Source organism: Anomalospiza imberbis, chromosome 8 (genome assembly GCF_031753505.1).
Source record: "Anomalospiza imberbis isolate Cuckoo-Finch-1a 21T00152 chromosome 8, ASM3175350v1, whole genome shotgun sequence".
Lineage (NCBI taxonomy): Eukaryota > Metazoa > Chordata > Aves > Passeriformes > Viduidae > Anomalospiza > Anomalospiza imberbis.
The window spans coordinates 11,285,351-11,307,051 of NC_089688.1; the positions used below are offsets into that span (position 1 = coordinate 11,285,351).

The 21,701-nt window shown below is 44.8% G+C and overlaps 2 protein-coding genes and 1 long non-coding RNA gene across 3 annotated transcripts; 1 reads left to right on the forward strand and 2 right to left on the reverse strand.

The window, feature by feature from the left end:
- Nucleotides 1-2,318, reverse strand: LOC137478525 (uncharacterized; the record flags this gene model as incomplete). Its single annotated transcript, XM_068198556.1, has 2 exons — nucleotides 1-1,653; nucleotides 1,743-2,318. Coding segments are annotated over 2 exons (1,515 nt in total), but the record flags the coding sequence as incomplete, so codon positions are not given.
- A 2,414-nt stretch (nucleotides 2,319-4,732) lies between these two features.
- LOC137477931 (uncharacterized) lies at nucleotides 4,733-10,434 on the reverse strand. Its single transcript, XR_011001284.1, has 2 exons — nucleotides 5,388-10,434; nucleotides 4,733-4,907 (listed from the first exon to the last, which is right to left on the reverse strand). It is a non-coding gene; the product is annotated as an uncharacterized lncRNA (long non-coding RNA).
- Nucleotides 10,435-14,484: 4,050 nt separating this feature from the next.
- TMEM254 (transmembrane protein 254) lies at nucleotides 14,485-21,104 on the forward strand. The gene is made up of 4 exons (XM_068197328.1): nucleotides 14,485-14,606; nucleotides 16,154-16,257; nucleotides 17,443-17,502; nucleotides 19,561-21,104. The coding sequence occupies exons 1-4, from the start codon at nucleotides 14,511-14,513 to the stop codon at nucleotides 19,679-19,681; spliced, it is 381 nt and encodes a 126-aa protein (XP_068053429.1). The 5' UTR covers nucleotides 14,485-14,510; the 3' UTR covers nucleotides 19,682-21,104.
- The last annotated feature ends 597 nt before the right edge of the window (nucleotides 21,105-21,701 follow it).

Sequence of the window (21,701 nt, forward strand, 5' to 3'; positions counted from 1 at the left end):
AAAAAAAAGACAATTTGCAAAAAAATTACACAAAAGAAAATCACAAAATATTGCCTTTTAAAAGACCATAGTCATTTTTAAATGAAAACACTATATATTAAGTACCCAGGAAAAGACCATTAGTGTTCTTTATGAGGAACACACCTAAAATGCAAACACACCCAGTGAGATGTCCCCTGCCACCACCAAGGCTGCTTTTGCCATGCTTGTACCCCTCTTGTGTTAATGTTTTCTCAACTAAAAGCTATAAATACGTCTGTTATCTAAGATTCCTTAAGTTAAAATAAGTGAATTATGACCAGAATAGAAACCAAACTCAGTAGAGTAAGGCCACAAAAACACCACCATAGTGCTAAGCCTCCTGGCAGAATTAACCAGCACAGCCTGAACACAGAGAACTCCTCAGTACTGACATATTTGTGAAGATCAGTCTATGCATGCAGGTTAATGTTAGGCTGCCCATAACCAAACATGTGCAGGAATACTGCAAGCAGCTGGTGAAAGATGGCTTGGGGTGGGGAGGCAGCTCAGATGCAACAGATAGTCCTTGCTAACATGGCTTGTCTTTCTCTCCCTTCCATACAGGGCCCAAAATTCAGAGCAAGCACTCTGCACTTAGATCTGCAAAACCTCTAGCCACTTCAGACAACACTGACAACTGAGAAAAAAACATCACATTCATTTTCCATCAGGCAAATGGACCCACTGCCAGTTTCATGTCTGACCCAAATGACAGACTGAATTCTGGCCACCAAAAGCAGAAAGGTAACTTTTTGTCTGACCTTGCTCTGCATTTTGCTCATTCTCAAACAGCAAATCTAACCCTATTCCCAAAATGTCATTTCTCATGCCCAGCCAATGAGAGTCATAGTCATATTCTGTCTCCAGCAGCTGCTGCTCATACAATGGGGCTGGAGTGGCAATTGTCCTTTGATACCCCCCTTCATGCTTTGGAAGTACCAAGGGAGGACTAGCATTACTAGAGGCAAGCAGAGGTGAACTGTGCCTCATCTGCTCGGGCTCAAGCTTAGGTTCCCCCCCATCAAAACTGAAAGTGGAACCCTTCCCAAAGGGAGAAGTGCTTGACTTGGTATACAAACAGCTCTCGACACCCAGGTCCTGGTTAGCACTGAAGTAGTTTAAGACAGGCTTCCTGTACGTGTTCTCTTTGGCTGCTGGGTACTCATGATCTGTACAAGGCTGGAAAACATCTGCGTCTGAGTAGAAGCTTTCAGGGAAGGATTTCTTCAGGTGCGGATACTCCTGTGCCTGCTGCACAGGGAGCGAGAACGGAGGGGCACTCCCCACACTTCCCGCACCTAGTGGGAACCCTCTTCCCGAACAGTCCAAACCGAAGTCAGCTGGGGTCTGACCCAGCGCTCCAAAAGTGTTGTCCAAGCTCCTGAAATGCATGTCGAGCCTTGAGTACAGCTGCCCCGAGTAGAACGGCGGCTGACCACCGAAGCTCTGGCTCCCTCCTGGCAGGCCTGGCTGCGGGCATTGACGGCTCCGCTCTGTCCCCGAGCCCTGCTGTGCCCGGGCCCGCTCCTGGCCAGCGCACCGGGGCGGCTTCGGCTTGCCCGGCCTGGCGTAAGCGGCGGCTTCGCTCTTCTTGTGGTTTAGCTGCCGGGCCCTCCGGTTCTGGAACCACACCTGCGGGACCGGCAGAGACTGAGCACGGGGGCTGCCGGGGAAGCCGCTCCGCCACCCGCCCGTCCTCCCTCCCGGACCGCCCCTCTCACCTGGATCCGGGACTCGGGGATGTCGGTGAGGCTGGAGAGCTGCTCCCGCAGGGTGATGCCGGGGTACGGCTCCTTCTCGAAGGCGCGGACCAGCAGCTCCAGCTGCGCCTTGCTGAAGGTGGTTCGCTTGCGCCGGCCGCCCTCCCGCCCCGAGCTGGGGCCGGCGGGGCGCGCCCGGGGCTCGTCTGCGGAGAGAGAACGGGGAGCGGCGGTCAGCGGGGCCGGGCAGCGTCCTCCTGCCCCAACGCCGCCAACATCGCCACCAACATCTCCACCAACATCGCCACCAATAGAGCCACCACCAACACCGCCACCCAGACCCCCGCCGCCTGCCCGCCCGGCGCGGCTCACCGGCGGGTGCGGGGCTGGGGGCCAGGCTGGCGGCGGGGAGGCTGGCGGGGGGCAGACTGGCGAGCTCCATGCGGGCCGAGGTCTGCGGGCGGTGTAACGGCACTGGCAGCTCCGTGCCTTAAGAGCCTCCACCCCGGCCTTTAGCGACCCCCACCCAAGCGGCCCGGCCCCTCTGGGGCTCCGAGGTGACTCAGAGCCGTCTCCCACACCTCCATTGTCATCCCATCACCAAAATACACATAATGAGGGCTCGCCCCGTCCAAGGAGCCAAAGTGTCTCCCAGCGAAGTCCCCGATGCTGCCACCAACCCGTCTACCTTTCTTTAATTCAAATGGAGAGCAAATAATTTAATGAAGAAATCTTCCACCTTTGGTTCAGCCCTCTGAGGGAGCTCCCCTTCTCTCTGCACTGCAGGCCTGGAGCTCTGCTGAAAACCTGATGTTCCCCCAATGCAAGGAGGCCTCCATACCACCCTTTTCCTAAAGGCGAGCCATCCCAGCTTTTACTGCGCCCAGGTGACAAGTCCTTGTCTTCCCCATTTGGTTATCCTGCTCCTATTCCCATCCATGGGACATTTCTCATCGGCTTTACTGCAGGAAATAAGATGCTGGTGGCTTTACTAGACATTGCATGTTCACAGCAATGAGCCCAATGTTCCCCCGCACACTCAGGCCACCCAGGTCAGACAGAGCAGTCTCCCTCCAGAGTGCATGCTGAAGAGCTTACGGACAGCTCTGCTCATCCAAGTCAGGTACAGAACAAGCAAGGTCTGTGCTACCAGCCCAAGGTGAAATCATGAACAACATATTAATTCCAAAGAGTGGCCAGAAATATCATTTAAGAGAGCCAAGAGTGACGTAAGAGACTTACAGGGAGCAACAGTTGCAACACTGAAAAGGATTAGATGTTAGAAGAGAAGCAAATCAATTTGTCAGTGTAATAGTTTGTCAAATGAGGCCACTAATGGCTATCACTGAAGGTGTTCAAGAACAGCAGCATCATTACATCATGTGTTTTTCATCTCAACTTGTCCCCATTCATTTTTCAAACTTGGGACCTACTCCAGCTTGCTGTGAATCTGAAGGGTACAGGGACAAAGTGTGTGTGAGCTGGTACACACTGTTTGCATTCTGTAGGGACCAGTGTACCCATCATCCATGCTGCCACCTCTGGGTTGAGCTGCACAAGGGTTTTAACATTACCCACACCATCACAATGCTTCACAACAAAAAATTAATGTCCTTCCACACAGGGATGGCAGTCATCTCCTGTGAGTCTAGTACTCCAGAGACTGGATTCCTTTAGCAGTTCGGTCCATAAGGCAAGGTAAATGCCCATAGAAACCACTACGCCTAAATAATATTTTCAAGCAGAAGTGCATATGTATCTGAGTGCTCAGATACAATAAGCAGACTTATAAATCTTGGGGACATAGTTTTATTTACAGTGTTCACTCCAGCAAATTCAGCTTCAGCTATTAATTCTTGTTCTAAGCATGCAGGGTTCACCTCTAGCTGCCATGAAGTCCTCACAGGGCTTTGCACACGGTCGTGTACAAGCCATCTCCAGTGCACTCTGGGCTAGCAAAGCTCATGCAGCTGCTCCTTCAAAAAAAAAGCTGATCACTTTTTTTTTTAGTTTTCGCCAGTTTAGTTTTTGGCGAACTTTATACAAAAAACAGCATGGGACAGGCATGCACAGGGGCAAAGGGTAAGAGAGAATCAGGGAACCTCAATTTGAACTGGCACAATAAAGTATGGAATTGCATATGACCTTTCCATCTCTCTGCAATTCCAATACAACTGTCCATGGGGTACATGCTACACTGGATCAAGGATACCAAGGATGTCTGCAGGTTACAAGGAGAGATTACTCATTCAGTGTGGACCGAGGGAATGCTGGAACAAATGCTCAAAATTTTATTTCTGGATTTCCAGAAAAAATCATCTCATGGCACTAACTACAACACAAAGCTGTCCCTGTAGGCAGCCTGCAATATTGAGCTCAAAAGAACAGGGAAACCATCTCCTCCAACACACACACACCTTATAGACACAGCCAGTGCAGAAGAGATAAGAAGGAGCCAGCAGAGGCTTGCACAGACTTGCACTGCTTGCTGACAGTGACTGTCCATCACTACTAGCTCGGCTCAAATAGAACATGCTTTTGTTAACATCCCCTAGCATAGAGAGAGCAGTTCACACTTCCCGGAGTTATTGTTTGAGGAACTCTGCCAGGCAGCCTCTTTACACCCTTCATTTTCAGAGATTTTCTTTGCAATGCTAATTGGTAGAGATTGTGAGTTTTGTTTTTAAGTCAGATTCCAGGAAAGACTATGACAATCGTTGCCTCCCCCTCCTTTTCCGCTGAGGCATATGGACTTGCCTAACATAAGAGCTAATTTCTGCCACAGCTGCAGCTTGACCATATGCTAATCAAGAACAGTGACCAGCCCTTGCTGCCCATGTTCCCTTGGCATCCTCATGCTGTTGCATGTCAATAATAATCAAAACAACTGTTTGTGAGCTCCTGCATCTCCTCACTGAATTCCATCAGGAAAATAGTATTCTGACCCCTACTTTTGATTCATTTCACAAAGAGAGAAATGGGAAGATTGTGGGAAAAAAAGCAGGAATACCCAAAATCAGCATCTCTTTGGTTCATAGACTGTCTTCAGACTTCCACAAAATCCACGGAATTTTGCTATAGATTTAAGTAGAGTTCAAATTTGGAAAGCCACTCTGCCAAGGTCCCTTTATGCCCTTTGTGATACAAGTGCATCTACAGAGGAATCCAAATCACAGGTGGGATATGCTGAGAATAGAACAGAAATGAAGGATAGGTAAGTAAAGTGCATTTAGGAGCAACAACTTAATTATTAGACAAGGACTAGCCTCAGTGCTCTTTAAAATGGCTCTCGAAAAAGGTTTGCACTGGAAGCAGCTCTGTTCTCTCCGTCCAGAGCAGCCCATGTCAGGAGCTGCAAGATGGCCCTAAAGTCCTGCTAGCATGAATGGTATGCTGAATCACCCAGTGCAGCAGGGCTCTGTCACCAGGCGCCTGCCTGGGGAGTCTTAGGACAAACGCCCTGCAGAAATCCCTACATCAAACATTTTCTAGGGCAGTACAATGCTATTGATGTTTGAGCAGAACTTTCAGCCTGAAGGAGGCAAGATCAATTTCACTAGTTGGTCTTCAGACATTAACACCTCATAAAAAGGGTGCTCATGCCCTGCTTATCTGGAATGCGTCTTTAATTATCTTTTGGTACACCTTTTGCAGCCCATTACTTACCAGTCAACACTGCTTTAATTATGGGCTTGGCAGTAACAGGCAGCTCTCATGTCGTTGAAATAAAAATGCCAGAAAGCAACCCAGGAGAATAGCAAAGAGATTTCATGTTCAAATGGAAAACGGTGGAATTCAGCAAAGAGACATGGATTCTCATTCACAAAGATTTCATACCATGAGCAGTACTCTCATGGCCAGGGGCACCCAGGAACCCTCCAGAGAACATGAGCAGACAAGTGATGGATGTGCTCTCCCCTGTTCCTCAGGGAAAGGAGCACATCCAGCAGCCCCACTTGCTCTGAAAAGTAGTTAGTTCAGTGTCCAGACATGTCCAGTTCCATGGAGTGTCAGCAGGATAAGCAGGATGGAGGCACATTTTGCACCTTAAACAAAAAGAAGGCAAAATTTATGACAATCCTTGCTTTTCAAGAGTATTCATCCCCCAGTCCAGAACTGGCTCTTGAGAGAGCTGTCACCTACACTGAGCTTTCCCTAACAGTAAATACCTTTGTTATGCCAAAGCATTGCTCTAGACTTTTCTCCTACCAGAAATAAATGTTGCTTGACCGTGGAGGCAAAAAATATTGCTGAAAACACCATGCACTTTTGGGACGTACCAGTCTTGCTCTAGTTCACACTGAAATCTATAGATTTCATCCATAGGTGAAAAAGGCATTAGGCCCATTTCAGATAACTTGGAATAATATTACATTTCAGTATTTCTTATGTTTAAATAAATATAATAAATAATTTAAATAGTTTATGTGACTGATTGTAATGCTCTGAAATCCAGGGTAATAGTGAAAAAAGCTCCTACCTACATGTCTGTCTCACCTGATATTTAACTCTTCGCCAATGATGAAAACTGGATACCTGCCATGAGAAGGTAGGAATCCATAACCAGCTCAGTAAATGACACACTGGTACTTTTACTTGGAAATTATGATGAAGACCTCAGTCATTTTCAGCCCAGAGTTTCTATTTTGTGAATTTATTCAGTCTTTCTCTGAATATATGTAAAATTTTAGCTTCCAGAACATCCTCTCACTAGAACGTGTTACGTGAACCAACACTTAGTTTTCTGTGTTCTGAACGTGTAACCTGGTAAAATCATTTGGTGCTTGCTGCCACCCACCCAAGAATGTGGAGTGACCTTCACTGATTCCAGCAGTTCATACTGACCATTTTTTCATAAAACCCCTTCACTCTCTGCCTTCAGCCACCTCATTTCCAGACTGAAAAATCCCATCTTATTCATGCTAGCTGCTCCATGCCTTCCTCATTCACCTTGTCTTTTCCAGAGCTTTTTCTCATTATGCTGTATCTTTTGTGAAAAAAGAAGATAGAGTGACTCTCAGAATTTAAGATGTAGAGGAATAATGGTGTTTAAACTATTATGAAGGTAATGTGCAGGGTTTTTTCCCAGTGCCTTCTGAACAGCTAACATTTGCTTTGTCTTTTTGACCCTCACTGAGCTTGTATTCTCATAGAATTATCTATCAAACTCCAAAATCTCATTTCTGCGTTGTAATGGTAATCTGCTGTGAATCCTGAAAACAGGTCCTTACTTGTACTGTCACTATGCTGCTTACTGGTGAGTTTTTGAATCCTGTGGCAATCTTGAAAGAAATTGTCATCCCTGTCAAAGAGAAGGCTGCCTTAAATTTTAAAGGAAATAAGACCCTAGATAATACCAAAGCTAAAGTATTTGCAAAAATGGTGTATTTTATGAAGTGGTAGCCCAGCAGTACCCAACACTGTTCATTTTTTTCTGGGCAGTAGAAAAAAAGTCTTAGAAGATGGATGTAGGATAGCTAGGAAAGTGGTGATCAGTGCCCCCAGTCTCATGCAATACAATGTCTCCTGCTCTGGTGGAGGAAAAATCTGTGCTCTGTGGGACAGACCTGCCTCCCACAGCCACACATAACACTGATCTGCAGTTTGGACAGGCTGAGCCTGAGTCTGTAAAGGGTTAGGATGACCACAGGGAAGGACAAATCAGCAGAGCAGGGTCTGCACCAGTGCAGGAATGGGCTGGAGTAAGTTTTCCCTGTTCAATAAGCCTAATGAATAGATAATCAGTATTCTAGACCCCGTTGAACATGCAGTAGAAAAGCCACACAGCCATGCAGTAGGAAACTGGTGGTCACTAAAATCCTGCCTCAGGAAACATAAAAAAATTGTGGCTAAAATATCCTCCAGAAATCCAGCCTGGCCTCCAGAGGGTTACTGAGCACAATTCAGTCTGGCAAGACCTCGCTTGCTGCAGCACTACTGAGATAAATATGATTTCCTTTAAATGTAGTGTTATTTCATGCCCAGTACAGTCTGGCTCACAGGCTACCTTATTTTATGGTAATCATTTTCCCTGCACTCTGTGCCATCTCCTTCCCCGTCTCATCTCCTTTGTGAGAAAGCGTCTGTCATCGTCCTCACCTGTGCTGTTTATTTTTTAACTGCAGATATATCCTGTGACTGATCAGCTCCAGAAGCACTACTGGACTCTTAGACCTGAGAGGATAGGACCTCTGAACTGCAGATGTTTTAGATGTTATAGGAAAAGGACTATCTTTTTCTTGTGCTGACAGAATACAAGCACACCACATACTATAGATCTCAACATTGTAGTCTGCTGAACTTGATTATGATAACTAGTCACCTAAAGACGAGTGAATTTGGCCTTAAGGCTAGTCTGCTGAGACTGGAGACAAGTTGTCTGGAGTCTTCTCCTCCCAGTTTAAAGAACTATTGCTCTAACCTCCTTTGTCAATCCTATTCCTCATCTCCCAAATAACATCCCCACCCATGTGGCTGTAGTGAAACATGCTTCCCACCTATCTCACCCATCTGCTAGTGAGTGACCCCATTTCTTTGCTAGATCTGTGCTGGCTTTTTTCTACTGCATTTAGTTTTTCCATCACAATATTCCTATTCCAGACACATAGGAAAAATATTCAGGACTATAAAACTGTGTCAAGTGACATGACTTGTTCATTAACTGAGAAGCACAAAAAAGATCCATTAGTTGGTCCCAATGGACCCTCAAGAACAGTAAACTAAATTGAAGCCTTTCCTTTTTCTCAGCATTGCACTCTCTGTTTACTGCCATACCACTTGGCAACATAAGGCAGTGTCTTTCCCAATAGGAAGCAGTAATAAAGAGTTAGGAATTCCTTCAGAGAGAAAGAAGAAACAGTGTCAGATTCCAAACACTACGTACTAAAATACACGTGCACTGTCATGAAGTGGTTAAAGGCCAGAACAAGGCATCAAAATGCTGAAGGTTTGCTGGAGATTTACTCCTTCATCCTATTATAACCATGGTATGTGCTGTAGAACACTGGTGTACAGAGTCTTGGCACTGGACCTCTATGAAATATGCTTTTGGATAGTCCAAGCTGCTCAAGTTTTTCCAACATGACCAATATGAATAAGGCTGTCTGTCACAATTTGTTGTTGCAAAGGATCTTCAGTTTTAATAAATACTCTCCCTAAATAACATAAAATCTTTTTTTGCTCCCATACCTTCAAAAAAATCTTGTAAAATATTTGTAGTTCATATCGATTTTTTAAAATTCCACCAGATCCATGTAGCATAAATCCAACATTTATAAACTGAGATTTCTAATGAATGTTACTTGTTAATACTTCATTTTTTAAAGCTACCTCACATAATAAAAAAAGACATTAGAGATGTCCACAAAATATTTTTAGTAGGACTCAAGTTACTGACTTCCAGCAGATATGGGTAAAAACAAGTAGAGAACTGTAAACTTCACAGCTGTGGTCAAAACTGAAGCTCTCTATGCAACCTGGACTTCAAACTGGCGAGCCCTGGCTGTCTCTTTACAAAGGCTTATTAAGGCAATGTTGGTTGAAGCACATCATGATAATGGTGGCTGTTTCACCTTCATCTTCCTTTTTAATAAGAGAAAAAAACCCACCGCGATATTGTTAGGATGAGCGTATGGAACTCTGACATAAATTCACCTCTCAAATGCACAAACTGAATTTGTAGTAAAATCAATGATAATTTAATATGTTTATAACTTATAGGTGTTACCTAGTTCTTAATCTTTGCAAAGAAAAAAGTATTTGGCTGGGACCTTTATAGCTGACAATCTCCAAGACTTGAGTTATGCTCATAATTGTGTTTAAAATATGATAGAAGAGAAGCAGTTTTATCAAACATCCAAGGAATCCAATGAGAAACGAGAAGGATACAGCAGACATATGCAAAGGTGAACTGACTTCAAGTTGCAAAGGCTATTCACCACAGCAACAAACAGGATTAGTATAGCACATTGTTTCATCTTATACACATCTCATTAGACTCAACATTTCCTGTAAGTATGGGAATCTGCTGAAAATCTTGTCCATTAGCCTCAAAAATTTAATGCTTGTCAAATTGCAACACAAAGTATTTTAAAAGACTATACCTTTTCCTTAGCTTCTCTAGTCTTAGAACTAAAACATTAAGGCAATACAATTCTGAGTCCCCATTAAAAATGACAGGTTAACTAGCTACTTTAGGAATCAGACATTGCTTGCAGTGGTTTCATTATAGCACTGTGCCATTTAGCTCTGATTTACAAAAAAGTCCTGTTGATAATTCTATTTCCTTAGGTAACTTTCCCTGAACAGATCCCATCTCTTTTATGCCAGCTTCAAATCCAGTTTAAAATAGTCTCCAGTTTATTTCCAAGTAAGTTCCTAAGAAAAGCCCAATCCCTAAATCCTTACTTATAAAGAAAGTTGCTGTTTAAACAAGTCACCTCACTGACTCTAGCATGATGACTCATGCCATAAAATTTGTTCTGAATTTGACTAATCCTCCCTCTCCCTCCTCTTTTTTTTTTTTTTTTTTTTTAAGGAATTTTAAAAGACGAAGAGCTAAGGTGTCTCTATCTGTTCTCTGGCATCCACTGAGAACACCAAACAAAAGAGGCCGACTACCTGGCAAATACCCTTTGTACTTCCCGATGGAAGTAAGATAGCCAATATCTCTAAGTTAGAGATAGCAAATGTTTCTAAACTGAAGAGGCAACAATTTTCTCCACTAGTAGGTGCAACAGGAACTTTAGTATTTGAAAATTGAAGAGAGTGATCTATTGATGTAAACAGCATATGAAATGAGACAGCTCTGTCTCAGGGATTAAGCAGAAAGAATGTACAGGTCCATATGGTTGTTTCAGTAGAATTAACCCATCTCAGTGTACACACCCAGCCACTGTGGAGACTTTGGGACCCCCTGGACACAGCTTCAGTGAAAAAAAAATTAAAAATTAATGTAGCTGTCTTTGAAACCTCAAAGAGGATCTTATGTCCCATCCTCACGGTACCATGTGGTTACTTTAGCTATTGATTTCATAAAGAACATCTCTTTCAGTTTTAGATTCTTAATAAATACTTGAGTGTTTAATACCAACCTCATTTGAAAACTAAACGAAGTAATAGAAATGCAAGAAAAAGAAAGTTTGTGTGCAAATATGAGGGAATAGACTTTTTTATGTTTTTTCTCCTTCCCAACTTTTTTTTAAGATTATGCTTTCCCTCTTTTCTATGGCCTCGACTACTATAAAAACAGACTCAGTTTAGCAATCTCTGCAGGCTGCAGCAGGGTGAAGCTGGGGTAGCTCATCTTCTCCAGGGCTTACCTGTCATGGGGCTGGCTGTTGTGTTGATTGCTCCCTACCAATATCTGCATGTTCTCCAGCACAGGAAAGTCCTGAGAAAGGACAGGAGCTGTGGCAATCCTGTCACAACTGACACATGTGTTCCAAACTACAGCTCTGCATCTGGCTTTGGTTAGCATGGCCAGAGCTGCCTGCTGTCTGCACTCAGCTTTGGTGGTGTTCTGGGGTGTGGCATGCTGCTGAGAGCTGCCAGCTCATAACAGCATGCCATTCACTCACTTTTTGGTACTGATCAGGATAAAAGGAAAGGAAATCAAAGTAGAAATCTCAGAAGTTATGGTAAAATAGTTTTATTTTCTGTAAACTTGGCAAAATGAATTTGTTCTGCATTTTTTCAATAATTCACATAACAGTCTTTGGGATTTGCTGTTTCCAGTTTAGATTATACCTGTCAATAAATGCAATTCACTGACAAATTACATTTCCAATGCTGAAGCCACAAAGATAACTAATCTGTCAAAAATATGAGGGCAGAATTGCAAACCTTTGCAAAATATGATAGAGCAAGCTTTTCAGCTACTCTGGGAAATTAGTCCCTCAAAATTAGTCATCAGCTGTATCTAACAACACCTAAGAAACACAAGAAAGATTAATCACTGAAAGCTGTGGACTTTCTGTTTTATGACACCTTCAAAGTAAGACAAAATGCCCCTTGAAATGTATCCTGTAAGTGCAAGTCACTGACCTCTATTCAGAGAAACAAGGTAAAATTTAATGACATATGCTGGCCAGACTAGATGATGTACAGGTCTTCTGGCTTTAAATTATTAAAACTGGAACTATATTCAGCTTCTTAGATATTCTAAAGATTCCTCTCTTTGTCAAGAGAAATAGCCTGTTTTAAAAAGTCAGGTCAAAGATACTGTCCTGGATTAGAAATGGAATCTCTGAACGTCCAGCCCCCAAAAAAGGTCTGAGCAGGGAGTTGTCTTGAAGATCTATTTCACATTCAGGTTCAAGGCTGTTGAGATGCCCAGGGCTGGTAGAGCTACCCATGACAGTCAACAGGACTGGCAGCGAGTGGGGGCTGCTGCCCCACGTGAAGCTGGAAGAATATCACTTAATCAAAGGATGTATCAATTATTTTTGGCAACAGAGAAACAAAAGTAAGCCAGCTCCCTGTCCTCTGCCCACGGTGCGGGCGGTCCTCTCTGGAGTGTGGCAGTACGGGAGACACGACACCTGACCCCTTCTGGCCACTCCTCGCCACCAAGGCCCGTGTAACAAGGCAAAGGCAGCAGCAGCGGCTGGCGCTGACAGCCCGTGCCTTTGCTGTGCACCCACTGCCCTCTGCAGCCCCGCCGCGCAGCAGCCCCGCCGCGCATCCCTTCGGCCCGGAGCCGCGGTGACGGCGCTGGGCCGGGACGAGCTGGGCTCTCCTCGTGCGGGCCGGTCCCAGGCTCTCCTACCGCAGAGCTCGGCCCGTCTCAGCATCTCAGCACCACCTTTGGGCACGGCACTACAGGCACGCAGAAACAATTGTGTAGAAAGTTCTAAAGAGGAAGAAATTAACTAATGGGCTATTAAAAACTCAAACGAAAGCAAGGTAAACCAAACAAACCCGGGAGAAAAAACCACAAAAAGTTTCATTTCAGAAATTTCTCCCAGATGCTAAGACGTAAGTGGGGCCACATACTCTTCTCTCCTGCATCAGCAAAGCAACACAGGGAAATTTATTAAACAGGCGTAAGTACACATAGCCAGCCTCACTGGGTTTTATAGATGGGATTCTTAGCAACAGTTTTACCACAGCAGGATTTTTTAACAAACTCTCTTGTAATCTCCAAAGAACACCCCAGAAAAAAAAAGAAAAGGGCAGCAGGGGGGGAAGCATAGGCATGTCATTAACACATCAGAGCAGCTTATTCAGCATTCAAGCAAGGAGAAACGAGCACAGGCAACATTTTACAGTGTGTCTACACTATCAGTCATGCCAAGCAAAGAGTTAGCAAAGCTCAAAGGAAAGCATAAACCCGCTCAACCCACCCCCCAACATTTCTACCCCTGAGCACCTTTCCAAAGGCCCTGGTGACTCATCACCGAGACCACATTCCCCAAAGGGCACAGAATGGAAAATGCTGGGCTTCATACGCTTTGAATCGCCAGTTTTCAGAAGGGAAGGTACTCTGTACTGTTCTAGATAAGGACGGAACTGCTCAGTGGTGGGAAGGTCAATAGCTGTTTATTTTACCCCAGGAGCGAGCGCCACTGCAGTCTGCGAGCCGGGGTGCGCTGCGGCAGGGACGGCGCGCGTGTCCCAGGGACAGTCCCGCGCCCCCGGGCGGCACCGGGGACAGTCCGGGAGCCGCCTCCGCCCCGCCGCCCCCTCGGTGCCGCGAGAGGGCGCTCCGGTCCCTGCGGCGCGGGCTGCGGCCGGAGCCGGAGCTGCCCCGGAGCCGGAGCTGCATGGCGGGCCGCATCTGCTGCGATTGTCCCTTTCCCTGCATTTTCTCCACCCCTGCTGCAGTAAAGTAGCGAGGAGTCGAGTTGAAAAGCTCACTTTAACTTCTGTGCTGTTCCACGCTGCGTTCGGTACAGAATCGCAATCTGTGACCGAGCACTACCTTGTCAAATACACCATGGCACTGAGTGCCACGTTCAGCCTTTTCTTAAATACCTCCAGGGACGGTGACAACACCACCTTCCTGGGCAGCCCATTTCGGTGTCTAATCACCCCAAAGTTCCCCTAGTGTGGTTCTGGACTATGGCCTCTTGTCCTGCCACTGTCTGCCTGGGACAAGGGACCAATTCCCACCTGGCTACACCCTCCTTTCAGGCAGCTGTACAGAGTGATAAGGTTTCCCCCGAGGATCCCTTTCCCCAGGCTAAACAACCCCAGGTCCCTCAGCTGCTCCTCGAAGTGCTTGTGTTATAGACCCCTCACCAGCCTTGCTGCCCTTCTCTGGACACATTCCAGCAGCTCAAAATCCTTCCCAAACCGAGGGCCCTGAACTGGACACGGCACTCGAGGTGTGGCCTCACCGGTGCCAAGTACAGGGGGATGATCCTCCTGGTCCTGCTGGCCACACTACTGCTGGTCCAGGCCAGGATGCCATTGGCCCTCCCGGCCAAGTGGGCACCCTGCCGGCTCATGTTCAGCCAGCGTCGACCAGCACCCCCGGTCCTTCTCCGCTGGGCCACTTCCCAGCCACTCTGCCCCCAGCCCCGGGCTTGTAGAGGCCCAGGGCAGGAGCCGACACTCGGTGACGGCGCGGCTCCGTCCAGCCCCGGCAGGCGGTGCCGGGCCGCTCCCCGCCCCGGGCCCGAGGGCAGTGCCCGCCCGGGGCTGGGCGAGGCCGCCCCCTCCGCCCGCCCGGGCCCGCCCCGGCCCCGCCCCGCTCGGCCCGGCCTTAGCGGCGGCGGCGCGGCCTCGGCTCACAGCGCGGCCTCGGCTCACAGCGCGGCCTCGGCTCACAGCGCGGCCGGCGGGATGGCGGCGGAGCGCGGCCGCGATGGCAGCTGCCACTTCCAGCGCTCCCGGCTCATCTGGATGGTCGCCATCATCTGCGGCATGATCCTCCTCGGTGTAAGGAGCGGCGCGGGGAGGGACGGAGGAAGGGAGGGAGATGGTTCAGAAATCGCGGGTGCGTGGAACAGGTTCCTTGCACCGTCCCCGTGTCCGCGGAAATGCCGCTCCCTAAAATGAACGAGGGGAAAAAGGAAACTAGAGGCCCTGCTTTGGCCAGGCAGGGGAGAGGCTGGACAGAGCCATGCAGGAAGGGCAGAGTGAGGGAGAGCCCAGCTGGTCCGCGAAGCGAAGCGAGGCCGTGGCGCTGGAGGCGCGTCCCGGGCCCGGTCCGAGCATCCCGGGGCGCGGAGCGCGGGCTTGCGGGGCAGGTGCCCTGGGAGAGGGGCTGCAGCATTCCCAGAACTGGGAGTTGAGGCACTGAGCACCAGCACAGCTCGCTCCGGGACAGCTGTGGGGCATGTCAGTCCGTAAGGTGCATTTACAGGTGAGGGCTTGAGCACAGGCTGGACAAACTGGTTGTGTTGGAAAACACGCGAGTTCAGTCACCACGTCTTAATTTCAAAAACCAGACTTCAGCTAAGTTAGGTTGGATTACTGGAGCAGGGATATTAAGGGCTTTTTGATGTATCTGATGAAGTTATGAAAGTCATCCCTTGACTTTCACATGTTGCAATTTTCTTTCTGTTTGCACAGATTTTCTAAACTTAAGAACCACCACTGTAAAAATGATGGTCAAGGCACATCAAGCCACTCACAAAACAGTTTTTGGGCTGTTTCAAGAAACAGAATAAGCTTTAAGCATATTCCCTGTTTAAACTCACCACCTCACCACATCTTTGGCATAGCTAAATTTACAGATAGTGAGAATCTGCAGTGTTGATACCAGAAGCAAGATAAGGCAGGGTGAACTTTGGCCCAGCATTTACCTTACATCCCCAGTGGACTGTGAAGTGCACAGCTCATCACTCACTGCCTGCTTCTCCTCCCGGCTTGTGAAAATCAGGGTGCACAGTGCTAAACACTGCGGGCAGCTGTGACAGGAAACTCTGCAGAAACTCCAGAAAGAAATTCTGCACCTCTGGTCTTGGGATTCATGCTCAGTTTTCTTCTGTACCCTGTTTAAAATAAACACAGTTATGATATTTTCTTTTTTAGGGGACAAAAGAAGAAAGACCAGTCCCTTAGTTTTAGATAGTTATTCCTCCTAAACAGTGTATTCATTTGGCCTCCTCAGGTCACTTGCCTCAGATTATCTTCTTCAGGACAATGACAATGTTGGTTTTGCAGCTTCCATGTCTAATAGATAATGAGCTTACAACTTAAATACTACTTAATGTGCAGATGCACTCTTGGTACCCAGACAGCAACCTTCAACTTATCCCCTTTGCATCTGGTATGTCAGGGAATAGAATTTTCCTAGTTGGAGTCTTTCAAAGGCTACTGGAAGAATATGGTCCTTGGACAAGGTTAATGGAATGAAAGAATTTTAGTATTATGAACAAATGAGCTCTGAACTCATGGGGCTCAAAAATAAATCTGTTTTGAAGGTTAAATTGATAGTACTTCTACCTTGAAGTAAGATAACTATTTTTTTTTTTTTTTAGTGGGTAACACTTTGGCCTTCAACTATACCTTATAGTTACTTGGGATTATTTGGTACCTTCCTTAATTATTTAGTGGAACACCACCACAAATGGGTATGCTATGGGTAAGTTATATTTGACTGTGTAATTATTTTGCCTCTGACTCTTGTACTTAGTCTGTGTTAACAGGCTTTCCTGTAACCCAGTTGTTAATTAGATTTAAAGATCTCTCCTTTCTAGCTCATTACAATTAAGGGTGTGGGGTAATAAGTATGTAGAGGACTAGACAGGCTAAGACTAGCTTGATAGTTTAAGAATTCAGCTTTGAATTTGGCATCACTGATGGTTTAACAAGAAAGGGAAGAATGTTAAGATACTACTTTTGATGACAGTTATTAGTCCAAAGTTATACTTGTACCATCTACTGCAAGTCTTTTTCTTTTCTAGTTGTTACTCGAGCAGTCCAGTTCTTTGTTTAGGAATCTTTTTTTGTCCACCTTCAGTTAGAGAACATTTTCTGCCCTGGTACTCACTTGTCCTGATATACATGAAAAATAACCTGCTGAACAAACTGCATAGTGTTAAGTTTTGCTGGGTTACAAAACTTAGTTTTGCTACTTTAATTAACAAAAGAGCCAGAAAATATTTCCTTGAGCTCACTGACTTCCTGTAAAGACAGAAATCAGTAGGGCTTTCTTGTTTATTTTACCATGCCTCATGGAGAATCTTCATATCTTCTCAGAGCATCTTTTGCTTTGGCAAGGTATTGAACTGATCCTAACTGAATATCCTTTTTTTTTTTTCTACAAAAGCTTCTATATAAAAATTTGTAGGCCAAGTGTGGCTTATCAAGTCACATTATATATTCTGAATCTATTCACACAGTTGTTTCCGTAGAACTAAATCTGTAAAAGCTTAAGTAGCTCCTTAGGACCACTAAAAATACTTGAGTAAGTAAAAGGATAGATTTTGTATGCTTAACTAAGATTAGCTTGTACTGCTTTCACTAAGTATTTGGCTTTTTGGCTTAATCTAAGTGCTGAAAATTTTGGAAGCCTAGTGGCTGCTTCAAATAGCAGGTCAAAGCTTATTGCACAAGTTACAGTTGCTCTGATTTTCTGTGGGCTTCAGTTTCTTTTAAGTGTACACTTGTGGAGTTTTTGCAAGATGAAAAACACCCCTTCCTTTCTAGGTTAAAATAAATTGTCGCTTCAGTGCTTCCAGATTTATATTCTCTGCATAATGCATCTTAGATACAACAGTCTTCTCCCTAATTTTCAGCAAAATAAACCATGTTTTCTTTCCACCAGGTTCTGGATATCCTGGTTGATTCACATAGTGGAAGCCCTCTACGGTATTAAATTATGCCAGTAAGTTGTTCCCTCCTCTCACTCCATCAGAGGTTCTCTGCAAAGGATTTCTGAATCAAGTAACATAAGCTACAGACTGATTGTGGTGGCTCTCAGCAGCAGTGAATTCAGAGGATGCTGGTAGAATTCCTGCTGCAGTGATAGATTGCTATCCTGCACAGTTGGTTGCTGCCAGTTCTCCCAGTGGTTACTCCTGTGCAGGGCAGCAAAACCAAGGGCTGGCAACTTGCAGAAGTGGCAGCAGCAAGGTTTGCCAGAGCTTGTCTGGCAGCCTCTGAACTCCCTGTTCACTGGGTAACACTGCTGCTCAGGAGGCAGGGGGAACAATAGATAGTGTAGAAATAGTCTGATAACTTCAGGTGTTCCAATTTTATCAGATCTTACCTCATCAGGATTGCGATGAACACGCTTAGACAATTGCACTTGTATTGTGAGAATACAATCGGGCACTTTCATCTGGGGACTCTTTCAGATCTGCTTGCATCTGCAGGTCCATGGGATAAAATACTTGAACTAGTCAGACCATGCAAGCAAGGCCATCTAAGTCTTAGGTTAGGATAACACCTTACCTGGAAGGGAGTGCTGTCCAAGCACATCATCCTTCTGTTCCTTTGACTTGTGGTTGCAGTAATTCAGAAGAATGTAGATACTCATTAGGTTCTCATGCTCTGCAGAGTCAGGCCACTCTGGCCACAGTCAGGCCAGTCTGTTTGCTATGATGGGTTTCCACTTCATTTGGGTGCTGTCTGTCCCAGGCTTCTCAGGTGACAGCTCTTGGAAGCAACAGGATCTTCTTTCATTGAACGCTGCATGAGTTTATTTTTTTTTTTTAAGATAGTAGAATATGGATGAATAATTTCTCCCTTCAGAATGAGAGTTAGTAAAAATTTAGTGTTTATCAGACTCTAATTTTAAGTCTGAGTGTGCAAATAAATGGGTATCTGGGCCTAAGTTAATTCTTTTAAGTATGAGGAAACTTGACTACCAGTGAACATACCAAATAAGTGTATTGTAATTAATTTTACTAATGAAGTTTCAGAGAGTAGTGTTAAAACCCACAAAAAAGCCCATTATTATCTCATCAGGAGTGCTGCTTTACATTACCTAACAGTTGTACTTCTGTGACCACCAAACACCATTTATTTTTACTTATGTAAAAGTTATGTCTACTTGGCAACATCACAAAGGAGGCACAAGGAAAAGCTGTGAGGACTCATACAAATTTGTTAATCAGCAGTAGTGTTGTCATTGGCTCTTAGCCTGTATTGCTGCACATGGTTTATTTATTAAGCTTGCTTTGTAGCAACAGGTAAATTTCTTAAGCCCTTGTTCTCCAGGTTCTGCACTAATTCGAGAACACTGCAGCTGGGATTATAAACAAAAAAGGTACAACTATGCCTGATGAAATTGTTTACTGGAAATGTGAAACCCCTTGGGGTTTTGTGTTTATACTTGTTCTTTTCAGTAGGAGTACTTCTCAAGAACAATGGAAGAGAAAATGACTTTTTCTGTAACATACAGAAAAAGTCATATGTTACATTGAAACTAACTAACATAGGAAGGTCTCTTTTCATAAATTAAGTGAAGTGCCTAAAGCCCTGTTACCCTCATCACACAGTCATTGTCAGGTCTCTGCCCTGCCAGCATTGTCTCCCTTGACTAACACAGTCAGCAAGAAATTATATTCAGACTTGTGTATTAAGATCAGTATTAAGCTACTCCAGTTTCTCGGTCCTTTGCATACAAACTTATGGGCTAAGTAATTTCAAGTAGGACAGATGGAGATTGCAATTTATATATTGTTGAGGAAATTGTATGCATAGAATGTCCGAAGGAACTTTTGTTCAATAAATAGCTTAAAATCCTAAAACCACAAGAACTGGTATGTTTAGTTAGCACAAGAAATGTCTCAGTAGATGGAAACTAATGTGCTGAACTGAAATGTTCTAATCAGTCTGAATCTCAAGGATGGGTAGAGAGAGCTAACCTTACTTTCTAAGTACCAGTGCAGCCTGCAGGAGCATAAGTTTTTTGACACATTTTGTGTTTTTGTTACAGAGCTAAAGGAATCACTGACCCGGCTGTTCAGTTCCAGTGGTTTGTTCAGACCCTTTTATTTGGATATGCTTCCTTTGGTCTCCTGGTGTCTTACAAGCCTGCAGACAAGAAGCAGTACTAGAAGACTATGAAAGAGGTCACTTCTCACATACTTAATCTCATTTTTCTGAAAAGACCCCCACATACATGTCTAGGTGCTGTAATTATTTAAATTACATTCCTTCTGCATGATGCAGTGCCCTTCTACCCAAGCAGCTCTCCTCTTACTAAGCAACACAATTAAAATTCACAGGGCCCTGTGGATAGTTCAGTAGAAAATCAGATCTTCAGTCTTGGCACTGCCAAATTTTAATCCTATTTGTTATGCAAGAAGCCAAAAGTTGCTCCTCTGCACATTTTGACATGTATACTCTGTCACTGACAGCTGGTAGCAGTGGTTGATAAATTACCTTTTCATGAGGAGAATCGTTCTTCAACAGGGAGGGTTATTGACAGCCACAAGGCAGCTTGCGCCCGTTTTGTAATAGGATTTAAATTACCTATATTTTCTCCATGGGACTGACATTGTTGTTAAAGACTGCTCTTTGCACTTTGTTTTGTCTGCTTATTTTGTTCCACAAAGGACAGACCACTGTACTGCTGCAGGCACGTTGAAAAGACCAGGTCTCAGCTCAGGCTGAGGTACAGTGAGCTTGGATACATAAAGCACTTTAACTTGGTTTAGTACAAGTGCCTTAAAATTCATGCAGCGTGACCTCATCTTTTTAATGAAGATTTTAAGTTATCAGTTACTATAGTATAAAGTAGCTTTGAGGGTAGCTTTTTTGAGGAATGATTTATTACCCAAAGGAAAAAAAATTATCGTTCAGAAATCTAGCTGAGAAATTGATATTTGGGAATTAAATTGGATGTAGTGGATAAACATATAGCACTGGTTCCCAGATGCTGGTCTTCTGAAACCTAGGGTTGAGAGACCATCATAAGCACACCCCAAGAGTATTTCCTGTATGTGTAGTGAGTCTTCCATCAGACTGTCTTTTACTTTCGTATATTTGAACAAGAATTTAGCCTGTGTAGTTTTAGCACTTTTAAAAGGAATAACTATTTAAAGTACTAACTCTGGTGTGGGGAAAAGTTTTACCATGCCACTTGCTACGATACTGTTCTGGAAGAAAGGGTAAGAAAAGGTTGTTCTTTCTCTGGCCTCTGAGAGCTCCACAAGGTAACTTTGTGCTTCGTGCAGTACCTACAGGCTGTAACACTTCAATGTGGGAAGGCCTATTCAAGCACAGATACATAAAGTTTTTGCTTTCAGTGGTACTAAAAGCATGGAGAACTGAAGGGTTTGAAATGGTGGTGTGTTTGTCATTTGGGTGTTGTTGTTTAATGGCAAACTGTTTAACTTAAACATTTTATAGAGAAGTAGAAACTCATTTAGTGGCTAGAAATCCAACAGGAATGTCAAGAGCCTGAGCTACATTTTACTGTGTAACCTTTTGTCTTAGTCTGTGACCCTGAAATAAAGATTTTTAAAAAGTGAAGAAGTTGTTTTTAATACATCCTAGAAATAAAATGCCCATACAAAATACATAGACACCTTCTTGACACCAATATCCATGTTCACACTTAGAACATGCAGGATCAGCTTTCCAAAGTAAGTCCCATCACTGATGCCACGCTGCCCTCCCCTCCCAGGCCAGGCTGCACTCCACGCACTGCTCAGGCTCACTCTCAGCCCTTTCCACTGGGCTCTGGAGTGGCTACAGGTAAATCACAGCTCTGAGAAGTTAACCATATCCTGTTAGACTCCCCCTAATTAGACAGGCTTCCTTTTAGACAGGCAGTGGCAAAGCTTCCTCAGTGCTTCCTCACCCCAAGGAAGCTACAGCAGAAAAAAATATGTACGGTCTTAGTTAGAAAAAAATTACCAAGTTAGAACAAGTTTTAGCCGGGCACGGGCATTAACCCCATTTTTTGAAGCCTCCCTGGGATTTTTGTTTAGCATGACAGATTTCAGCAGCTTTCTCCATGGAAGTTGCTGGGCATTGCTTATCAAAGAGTCTAGAAATGCAACTCCCAGGTATTCATCCACCTTCACACACTCTCTCCCCAGCTTTACTTCACAGCAGTTCAGTTTTAAC